Below are 13,038 nucleotides of genomic sequence, written 5' to 3'. Positions count from 1 at the left end.
ACATAACAGTAATGCTTTAGCAGCGACCTTACACATTTATGTTATAGAATATGTAGTAGCAGTTCTGCTTAAATTGCTCTACATTCTACAGTTACACTACTACTAATAAATTAACTGTACAGGTATTGTAACATAAAACATATAGGATAAGATGTCAAATATACCTAAAAATATTTGTATTACATGAAGTGATTGAGGGATTTTATCTTATTCTAATTACTGTATACAAATATCTGAATATAAACTTTATATGACTTGTCCAATTTGCAGGAAGAAGAAGACAGTAACATGTTGTGTGTGACATGGCGAGCTCTTGCCAGCCGTGGAAGAGACGACCAAGCAGCCGTTATGTTTCTCTCTAATTTACAAGGGAAAGTTTTATTTTTGTCAAAGTTTCCACTGTAAGGCTGATAACATCTCACATGGTCACAACTGGAGCATTTATAATTGAAAGGGCTAAATTCATGCTCCCAAATTCATGTTAAGAAAGTTTTGAGAACAGCACTGGGTAAGCATAATGCAAGTTGTCGTAAGCACTGTATATAGAACAGCAACTTCAAAGTGTTACGTTTCTACTTTGATACCTGTTTAGTTATATTATGTTTCCAATAGATTTCTGCAGACCCAAGACTATCAAGGAGGTTAAAATTATGTTTACCTAGGTTCTGATATATAAAAGAAGATATAGTATTCACACGGCAGATATCAGAGAATACAGTAATAGTTTGAATCAGATTATAGATATGTTGCAGCATATACTAAACAGCATTCTAGCTAAAAATATTAGATAAACTTAAAAAATAGTGAACTGATCATAATATAAACTAAAATAAACATTAACCAAGAAAAATATTGCATGTGAACACACTAGTACTGAAGAACTTTTTATATGCCTTCTCTAGTTGCTGTAATAGATTATGTCAATTATTGCAGAATATTTGTTATAAAAAGGTCTTAATAAAGATTAATTAAAAATTCATCAATAAAACAAAAAACAATTACTGTAACCTACCTAGAAAATATATCTTAAACAATACTTAAAATACGTGTGAGTAATGACTACGATTCACTATAGTACCACAATTTGTTATAAGAGAATATATTTAGTAATTCCATTGATGGTTCAGTTTTTCATCTAATAAATATATTGTACAGTACATAAAGATTAAGATAAACAAAGAAAATGTATGCATATAAAAATCCAAGGGGTTACTTATGTGATTCAATTCCTTCTACAATACATACTGCACTATTGTTTCCTTCTCAATTATAATTAAACTCCACTCTAGAGTACTACTGCTCTAACATATTCAGAATTCAAACATTTTACTCAAGGGCAAAAACCCAAAAATAAAAAAAATCGTGCTGAATTGAAATTTCATAGTTCTGTATATAATTTAACCCTTAAATAGTGCAGCTATTTAAAAGTACTACATCAAGGTGTGCATGTCTGAAAATAGTCAACAAATTAAATGGGGGAAAAAATCACATATGGAGAGTGTAGCACAGAAACAAATCACAGAGTGAATGGAGCAGTGCGGTGGATAAATGGGATAAAATTACCACAATGTTGTGCAGTGTGGATATTGATCATTAGGATTTGTCTATGAATGGAAATTTAAGAGCTTCATAGGCCTGTTTAGTCTGCCTGGCATAGTAAATAGGGTCTTGGAAAGCCTAATTATATTTATATTTAGTTACCCCCCCTCCCCCAAGAAGAAATGATCTATTCCAAAATAAGATATAACACACTTTATCTAGTTAAAATTATTTAATATATTGGCAAAGAAAAGAAATGATGTTAGGGCATTTAGAAAAATTAAGAGATCACTTGCAAAAGTAGGCATTACAGTTCTGCCTCTTTAAGTCTCACTGTAATCAATTCTTATTCAAAACAAACATGTTAATCAATTGCATACAGATATGCTGTACCCTAGTGACTATATAAGCATGATTGGTAACCATGGTTACCAATAATATTACTGTATATTTCTCCTCATTGAAATTTTTATTAGAATAAAAAGTCAATTAGATATGTTTTCAACAAAAAGCAATTATGACTAGGAAATACACAGCACTAATACTTATTGTGATTTATCAAATATTTGGCACAAAAATTACAGCCATGGAAGCTTGATGACTGTAAGTCAAAACTGTTCTTGAATCTCGGGAAATTTCGGATGCTTGTAAGTAAATCCCCCACTATTATCCTGCTGATATTCACAATAATAAATTGCTACAAGAAGCTAATTAATCAGTATAAACAAAAATACAATTTGCAATGCAAAATAGCACATCCACAATTATGATCATGAATTTGGATGCAAGAGAATAAATAAAAAGGAGCACCGACGGTGAAAACACGCAGGCTCAACCAATATACATGTCCTTCATGGCTGCTCTTTACACAACTCAACATCAACCCCAGCAAACACACAACATTGTAGCAATGTTATTGTGTTGTTACAACATAAAAATAACATGGTTACATTGTGTGTTCGTTGGGTCTACACCGCAACTAAACTACAGCAGAACACTCTTTCTTTAATTAATTATGCACTTCAACAGACTGGCCCAACTAAGAACATGTTAATGGGGCTGAAGTTTTGTTTTTATTTAATCAACACACTGCTTTGGCGTTAAAATCAAATGAGAATCGTAAACAACAACTAGTAATCAAAGTGCAGGTAAAATCATTATCCTATTTGCTGATTATAATAAACTTAATTTTGCTTTGTAGCACATTGGTTACAAAGGGAGAGGAACAATTTTGTCAGCAATATTGAGTGGTACTGTGTTAGAGGACTGTGCCTTGAAGACAGTATTATTACAGCACAATATCTATAAGCTTGCCATCTTTGGTAGCCATAATTTATGAGATTTTAAAAATATTTATGTATACAAAATTCACTCTGATTATGTTATGTAAGTCCTGGTATCATCCTTTTTATGGGTCTCTTTCCTCTCTTCAAGTACACTACCGTATTTGCAATCTTTACCAGTGTTTCAATAACAGTTTGGTAGGGAGTGCAGGAAATGATTATCAAAGATGTAATCCAAATTTACCCATGGTGTTTTGGTCATTGTACATACTATAACATTATTTATATGTAATGTATACAAGTTTTTATATTACATATTATATTATATATATATATATATATATATATATATATATATATATATATATATATATATATATATATATATATATATATATATATATATATATATATATACACACACACACACACACACACACACACACACACAATGGGGCCTCGACTGACGATGGTAATCCATTCCCAGAGACAGATCGTAAGTCGAAGCGATTTTTCCCATAAGAAATAAAGGGAATTGAACTAATCCGTCCCCCACTCTCCAAAATATTAACTTACAAATACATTTTATACTGAATACAATTTTGTTCTCTAACTACAATACAGTACAAATGTTTATCTTACCTTTATGGAGGTCTCTTGATGGCATATGGAAGATGGTGAGGAGGGGGGAGGAGAGGTGTTACTGTTTGGAAGGGGAGTCCCCTTCCATTATAACTTTAGGCAGTGATGACTTTTCTGGGATACATTCTCTGGCATGTTTTGCTTGCACACCACTAGAACCTGCTTGTGGCTCACTGCTTGCCTGTCTTACTAAGAATCTGTCTAAAAACGCTTGTTTTTCCCTACATTTTAACACTTGTCTGTAATAAGACATCACATTGTCATTTAATAGGTCAATGCAATGGCCTGCTACAGCTTTATCTGGGTGAGTTTTTTCAACAAAACTTTGCAGTTCTTCCCATACTTCACACATTTCTTTAATGAGGAAGGGATATCCTTTACTGCCTCAACTCACAACTATTTTCTTAGGTTGAACCTTACCACCGACTTTCTGGGACCCATGGTGTGATATATAATAATCAGTTTTATGTTCAAAAAGCAAAAAATCACCACAAAAACGGAATTTCTTATAGGCGTGATTGTCACTAAGCGGGCAGGTTTAGTAAACTGAGGCAGGTTGGCCCGCGTAACCGGGAACCATGCACTCGGTCGACCCAAACGTGTACCAACAAATATCGTTAGTTGACGACACTATCGTAAGTCAAGTCGCATTTTTCGATGAAATTTACATCGTAACTCGAAAAATTATCATAAGTCGGGGCAATCGTAAGTCGAGGTGCCACTGTATGTATTATATATATATATATATATATATATATATATATATATATATATATATATATATATATATATATATATATATATATATATATATATGTCGTACCTAGTAGCCAGAACTCACTTCTGAGCCTACTATGCAAGGCCCGATTTGCTTAATAAGCCAAGTTTTCATGAATTAATTGCTTTTCGACTACCTAACCTACCTAACCTAACCTAACCTAACTTTTTCGGCTTCCTAACCTAACCTAACCTATAAAGATAGGTTAGGTTAGGTTAGGTAGGGTTGGTTAGGTTCGGCCATATATCTACGTTAATTTTAACTCCAATAAAAAAAAATTGACCTCTTATATAATGAAATGGGTTGCTTTATCATTTCATAAGAAAAAAATTAGAGAAAATATATTATTTCATGAAAACTTGGCTTATTAGGCAAATCGGGCCTTGCATTGTAGGCTGAAAAGTGAGTTCTGGCTACTAGGTACGACATATATATATATATATATATATATATATATATATATATATATATATATATATATATATATATATATATATATATATATATATATATATATATATATTTTATATATATATATATGTAATATAATATAAATGTATATATGTATGTATATTATACCTAAAAGGTCAAGTTGCCTAACAAGACAAATTTTCCTGAAATATTATACTGTAAAAAAAATTATGGAATGATTAAGCTTTCCATTACATTACATATGATTTGAATTTATTAATTTGTTAACACTAACATATAGAACTTCGATAAAATTTAACCTAATCTAACTACATCAGTAATTCATGTTCATGTAATACAGTAATTCTAATTGAAATACAGTAATCTAATTTGGAAAGAATTACAGTACAGTATTTGAAAATAAAGAAAATCACTTTGCTTGTTCGGTAAATTGTGCCTTTCATACTAGGCCAAGTAGTGCTGTTTTGGCTATTAAGTACAATTTATTATAAATATATATATATACTGTATGTATATTATAAATATATATATATACTGTATGTATATTATATATATATATATATATATATATATATATATATATATATATATATATATATATATATATATATATATATATATGTTTCATTGAATATGACCGCATATTCTGTATTTATTATTTTCTGGTTTAGGGCTTCTATCCCTCTAACTATTTTCTTAGCATCAGGGCTTAATTGAAATAGGAGTTCTCCAAAACTCATTTTCGTACTTTTAAGGTGAAGAAAAGAAGTGATTTACTATAGAGTGTATTACACTTATTTGTATAATTTGCACGACGTTTCGAACCTCCATGGTTCATTCTCAAGTGAACAGATCTTACAATACTAGTTGATTTTATACCCGCATTAGGTCAGGTGATAATACAATGAAGGTGAAAACATGGGGGATACATAAGGGATAAACATAGGGGCTGCAGAAGGCTTATTGGCCCATACGAGGCATCTCCTATCTAAACACAAATATTAATCCAGTGTAATTGGCCTGTTATGTTGGACATTGTCTTCTGTGTTGGCATCGATATGTTCTTGTCTTGTCCTTACTCCCAGAAAATAATAAATACAGAATATGCGGTCATATTCAATGAAACATGTTTGAAAGAAAACCTGCTGCCAGTATACACCAATATATATATATATATATATATGTCGTACCTAGTAGCCAGAACGCACTTCTCAGCCTACTATGCAAGGCCCGATTTGCCTAATAAGCCAAGTTTTCATGAATTAATGTTTTTTCGTCTACCTAACCTACCTAACCTAACCTAACCTAGCTTTTTTGGCTACCTAACCTAACCTTACCTATAAATATAGGTTAGGTTAGGTTAGGTAGGGTTGGTTAGGTTCGGTCATATATCTACGTTAATTTTAACTCCAATAAAAAAAAATTGACCTCATACATAGTGAAAAGGGTAGCTTTATCATTTCATAAGAAAAAAATTATAGTAAATATATTAATTCAGGAAAACTTGGCTTATTAGGCAAATCGGGCCTTGAATAGTAGGCTGAGAAGTGAGTTCTGGCTACTAGGTACGACATATATATATATATATATATATATATATATATATATATATATATATATATATATATATATGTATATATATATATATATATATATATATATATATATATATATATATATATATATGAAATCAAACCTTAATAGACTGTGTAAAATGTCCAGGATGCAGGTATAAATGGATAACACGGAAGTTGTGCAAAAATATATGAGGCTAAGTTTCATCTAGTTCATTTACAATTAGTAAATCTTTACTAGTCTTTATACTTTTTTTTTAATTTTGAACAAGAGTTTAAATTTCATAGAACCTTGATACAGTGTAGGTTCTTGATTTATTATTTATCTGTAATATTTCTTCACTTATGTTAAAAATATAGCATAAATTATCTCATTTGTGCCTTCAGTAATATAAGATACAAGTTCCAACTTGCATTTATTGTTAAATAATTATCATTTGTAAAAAGAATTTAGAAAATGGCTTTAGTTCACCACATTTCTGCAGTAGTGCATTGTAGGTCCCATTTCCAACCCTATCCATCGTAACCCTCCCTTATTAATCATAGGATCTGACCCTTGTTAACCCTTAAACTGCTAAGCTATTTAAAAGTTCTACAACCAGGTGTGCATGGGAAAAAAGTATTGAAAACCCAAAGGCTAAATCACATATGGTGATTTGAGCACAGGAAGAAATCGCAGATAGCGATTGAAACAGTGTAAGGGTTAAGGGTCCCCAGTCCTACTGCAACACAGCTGCTCAGCCATCATTCCTTAATGTTCTTTGGGGCCCTGGCTGGGTTGCCGGAAGCCACTCGGTTTCTGCCCGCGTATGGGAGTGTAACCAGCTGAAAGGCAAGACACAGTGTTATGTCCCAACACACTGAATTTATAGCTAAATACAGTACAGCATATTACAACTACGGCAAAACATCTACAGAAACATTACTTTCAAGGCTAATACTCTAGTTACAGTTAACGTTCGTGTTGGATACATCCACAGACAAATGCACGAACACTGATATTCTTAAATTCACATCCTTACGCAAGTTGAGTTGATATCTAAAATGAAAATAAATTTATCAACTGCTATCATAACTTTTAAATTAATGGATAAAAGCAGCATTAAGAAAAAATGTCAATCAAATATACTAGAGCCACTAGAGCAATTTCCATAATCAAATTATAATCCTTGCATCTGATACTCAATTATTCCTTTTGAAACATCAACCCAACATGACTGTAGCAAATATAACACAGCACAGTATGTATAATATATATATATATATATATATATATATATATATATATATATATATATATATATATATATATATATATATATATATATATATATATATATATATATATGTCATACCTAGTAGCCAGAACGCACTTTTATGCCTACTATGCAAGGCCCGATTTGCCTAATAAGTCAAGTTTTCATGAATTAATTGTTTTTCGACTACCTAACCTACCTAACCTAACCTAACTTTTTCGGCTACCTAACCTAACCTAACCTATAAAGATAGGTTAGGTTAGGTTAGGTTAGGTAGGGTTGGTTAGGTTCGGTCATATATCTACGTTAATTTTAACTCCAATAAAAAAAAATGACCTCATACATAATGAAATGGGTAGCGTTATCATTTCATAAGAAAAAAATTAGAGAAAATATATTTATTCAGGAAAACTTGGCTTATTAGGCAAATCGGGCCTTGCATAGTAGGTCAAAAAGTGCATTCTGTCTACTAGGTAAGACATATATATATATATATATATATATATATATATATATATATATATATATATATATATATATATATATATATATATATATATATATATATATATATATAATATATATATATATATATAATTATATATATATATATATAATTATATATATATATATATATATATATATATATATATATATATATATATATATATATATATATATATATATATATATATATATATATATATATATATATATATATATACACATATATACACATACATACATACATACATATATACATACATATATACATACATATACAGTATACTGTATGCAAGTGATTTCAAGTCATTTACTTTTAACACATATTTCACAATGCACTCAAAAAGCAACATCAATGCTGGTGTTCTCAATGATGCACTCAATAGTTTTCAGTCATATACACAGTTTGAAAGTTATACATGTTTTATATGCAAATACAGTAAACTGTGTTTGATGTAAATGCTGTGCAAGAAATGTAAACTTTTTTTAATAATAAAGATGTGTTAAGCAATTGGTAGAATATATTTATAAAAATTCATAATATTATAATAAAAATGTTTTATAACAAAATTTAATTTCAGATATGAATGTAAATAAACTGTTCTATATCTATACTATATATCATGCAACAATGGGCAGTGTTTTGATGTGTGTCAATAATTTTCCCTACAACAGAAAATATGTATATGTAACATGATATGTTTGGAAATTTTTGTTCCCCCCCCCCTCCAGACCTGATTGCCTGATCGGTGGTAAAAATTAAATTAATAAAGATGGGGGGGTGCCTAAATGGAAGGAAAATGTGTAAAAATAATGTTAAAATGGATAAATCAAATGATGTGCAAAATTAAAAAATATATAAGCATGCTTGTACATGCATGTGTGTCGCTGTCATCGACACATACCCATACACATTGACATTTGTGCTGTATTTATTAAAAGACCAGAATATAAAAATATAAAACATTCATGTCTAACCCTCCTCCCCCCCTTGTACCTTTACACACAGATATCCAACCCTCCCCTTTCTATATCCATCTGACACCCATCCTCATTCAATTCCACTTTCTTGTTCACATTTACACTTCCCACACAACAATGGTGCCAAAAAAATATTTGAAAGTTTTCTTTTGCAAAGAGAGTGGTAGACGGTTGGAACAAGTTAAGTGAGAAGGTGGTGGCCAAAACCGTCAGTAGTTTCTAAGCATTATACTATGACACAGTACAGTACTGGGAAGACAGGACACCATGAGCGTAGCTCTCATCCTGTACCTACACTTAAGTAATTACACCTAGGTAATTACACACATACAGTGCCCGTATCTCAAGAAGCACATAAATAAACTGGAACAGGTGCAAAGTAGGTGCAAAGCATGCTACAAAATGGCTTCAGACCAGAAAAACAAGAGTTACGATGAGAGGCTAGAGTTATTAAATATGCCATAGCTAGAAGATAGAAGAAAATGAGATGATATGATCACCATTTACAAAATATCATAAATATATGAATATGTTTGGGTGGATGTAAATAGGAGCTGCTACTTATGGCCAATAGGCCTTCTGCAGCTTCCTTGATTCTGATGTTCTTAACATTAACAGGAATTTACTAAATTGACAAAGAGGAATTCCTGAAACCAGCAACCTCAAGGACATGAGGTCATAGATTCAAGCTAAGGAAACAAAGGTACCAAAAAAAAATATTAGAAAGTTTTCTTTTGCAAACAGTGGTAGACAGTTGGAACAAGATAAGTGAGAAAGCAGTGGAGCCCAAAACCGTCAGTATGTAGTTTCAAAGTAATATATATAACAAAGAGTGTTGGAAAGACAGGACACCACGAGGTAGCTCTCATCTTGTAACTACATGTAGGTAATTACACTTAGATAATTACACGCACACATATATTTGTACAGTTGCGAGGCGAGACCAAAGAGTCAAAGCTCAACCCCTCAAGCACAATTAGGTAAGTACACACCCAACCAATTCATAGTTTCTATGCGGGTGCAATTCTAGTCACTACTCACACAAGCATAATTTCCATCCCTACTATATTGCTTCTGTCAAATTTCCAAAATTAGATTCATATAACATTTGCATGCCCATTATAGCAGCAACATACATAATAAATAGTGTGGCAAAATGATACATATTAATAAATCAATCTCTTTGTAAGAAAAATGACATACAGTATAGTGTTGGTGTACATATACAGTACTTACTCATACATTCCCTTTCATTCCAATATGAATGAACACAAGTGTTTAAACACATGTATATGCACATATATAAATGTACCGTATATTTTATCATTAAAAGAACTTCTTCATTACTCTGCATGTGAAGCAAATTATAACACTATGACTAATTTGGCCAGGATGCTTCCTTCGTAAAAGCTTTTGGCAAATATATAACATTATTTTGTGAAATGCTTTCTACAGAAACTAAATTACTGTTTGAAGATCATATGTTATCCACAACCCACAAAATAAATACTTTCTACATACATGTACTTTCTAAAACAAATCTAACAAAAATCTAAACACACGTTTTCTGAACATGAATTTTCCACATGATATGAATTAAAATCTAGACAGGATAAGCTAGCAAGACAAACATAACCCAATTAGCCATGCAAAATGAAGTGCAGTTACCCATGCCAAGTGAAACAAGCAGTCTGTATCCATACACTTAGTGGTGGAAACAGGGAATATTGGTATACTGTAATAATTAATCCTTTCAGTATTATTAATGTGTTATTGTGGAAAACAAAAAGTTATGATACCCCAAAACTCCATAGTATCTTTTTATCTGAATTGGTAGTTTTATTAAGAAAAGGGGCACAGGCCAGTTGACGACATGTTTGTGACAAGATTTAAGAATGGAGCAGTCTTTAAAATCAACTAAATCTGATGGAGATAATCAAATCCATTAAAGGAATTCTGAAGTTTAGGTACTGTATGTGGAAATACAATATGACACCAACATATTGAATTTGAGATTTGTTTCAGTCTGCATAGGAATGGTTGCAGAAGACAATATGGGACATATGATCATAGAAATAGTAGCATGTGACAATATGCCATATTGTATGTGGACATAGAAATGGTAGTGAACAATATGCCATGTAGGATCAAAGAAATGGTAGCAGTGGACAACAAGCTACACATGGTCATAATTCTGCAATAACTCATCTTATACTTTTAGTACTGTTCACAGTCCATGCAATACAGTTCTATTCCATGGAACCAGCTCGACAACTCCTTGAGAACAGGCCAGCCTGCCTTTACCTCCCAAGTTAATGAAAACATTCTTAATGCTCTCCTTCCCTGCCTGGGCTTGTATGTGCTTAACAATATATTCATTTTGATTGTTTAGCCGTTGTCTGGTAATTGTGCAAGAAGCTAAATACTTTTTACTGCTAAGTTCTCTTTTATTCCAATACTCTTATTGGGATACCAATTGCAATATTTATTGAAATACCTACTGCGGGTAGGCAGTAGGAACCGCCTACCCGCCAAAGCTGTAACTGCCAAAACTGTGTTGAGTTTTTAAAAATACCTGGAAAAGATCATCAAGGCAAATAGGGCGGCCCTTCAATAAGCCGCTGGCTTCCTGTCCTCGTCGAGTTCACTAGGGTTAGTGGTCCTCATGTAAATCAGGTAAATCTTTCCCTTACAAGTACTGTATACATATTGAGAAAGTTCAACACCAGACAGCAAAAATAATTCCAGAACTAACTCAACTCTCATACCAGGGAACTAGATAGATTTTTAAAAGAGTTTTAATAACTAAGCAAAAACTCTGGAGATGGTATAAATCCATGAAGAAAAACGTAAATTATAAGATACAGTACTGTATATAGAAAACAAATGTCACCCTTATTTAAAAGAAAAGTCAGAATGAGCTCAGCCGAAAACTAATGTTCGATCAGTTTGACCTCGCACATCTGCAAGCTCACAGCAAGAATCCCAAGGGAAGGAAATCATTCACCATCTCAAAGTGAACAATCTAGTAAAATCAACACAACACGAGTTTGTTAAAAATAGATTCTGCCGTACAAACCCGCTCACATTCTTGGAAACAGTAACTAGCTGTTTAGATAAAGAACTTCCAGTTGATGTAGAATACATGAACTTCACTAAAGCTTTTAATAAGGTACCACATGAAAGACTGGCAAGAAAATTACAAGCTCACAGAATAAATGGTATAATACTAGAATGAATAAAACAATGGTTAAAACAAACAAAGGGTTGTTCTAATTGGAAATGAATCTGACTGGCAAAATATGGTCAAGGGTCCACATTTTTGGGCGACAATGTAGGACAGAAAATGGGAGATGGTTTTTAACCATGCTTATAAACACATGGAACTGCCTACCCGCTGAAGCTGTAAATGCCAAACTGCTGAATTTTAACATCCAGCTTGATAAAATCATCAGGACAAATGGAAGGATCTTCGACAACCTCCACCTTCCAATCATCAAGGTCACTAGATAGTGGTTCTCAGGTAAATTCAGGTAAATTCTGAATACCAGTCTCCGTGGTATAGTGGTAAGACACTCGCCTGGCGCTCGGCGAGCGCTTTGTCATGAGTTTGTATCCTGGCCGGGGAGGATTTACTGGGCACAAATCCTTCACTGTAGCCTCTGTTTAACTCAACAGTAAAATGTGTACTTGGTTGTAACAACGATTCTTCGTGGGGGTCGTATTCCAGGGACCTGCCCGAAACGCTACGCGTTCTAGTGGCTGTACAAGAATGTAACAACTCTTGTATATATCTCAAAAAAAAATTAAGATCCCCCAAGTCGATAGTGAGTGTTTGTATGGTCATCCACTCAGTTACTGGCCAGACTCAGTGGTGCTTAACCAACTTACCAAATGAGATCTACATTGTACACAATGCCAAATTAACCAATAGTGTCCTGTCCATCTCCCAATAAGTTCACTGTTTTATAAGCAGTATGAAAGCAAAAATATAAAATACTGTACAGCATTTTGACTTTAAAAGTTACAAAAAATCTTATTCTAAAGAA

The 13,038-nt window shown here is 32.3% G+C and overlaps 1 protein-coding gene across 2 annotated transcripts in view; it reads right to left on the bottom strand.

The window, feature by feature from the left end:
* Nucleotides 1-6,339: 6,339 nt before the first annotated feature.
* LOC123773433 (tumor protein p53-inducible protein 11) overlaps nt 6,340-13,038 on the bottom strand; it is a 74,776-nt gene continuing 68,077 nt past the window's right edge. For both annotated transcript variants that reach the window (XM_069317860.1, XM_045767190.2), the window contains one exon: nt 6,340-7,073. In XM_069317860.1, the coding sequence (XP_069173961.1) occupies nt 7,000-7,073 (74 nt within the window). In that variant the 3' untranslated portion in view covers nt 6,340-6,999. The remainder of the gene's footprint in view (nt 7,074-13,038) is intronic.

The sequence above is a fragment of the Procambarus clarkii genome, chromosome 89 (assembly GCF_040958095.1).
Source record: "Procambarus clarkii isolate CNS0578487 chromosome 89, FALCON_Pclarkii_2.0, whole genome shotgun sequence".
NCBI lineage: Eukaryota > Metazoa > Arthropoda > Malacostraca > Decapoda > Cambaridae > Procambarus > Procambarus clarkii.
Note: the sequence above shows the minus strand (reverse complement) of the source record. Positions and strands in the feature narration are given on the sequence as shown.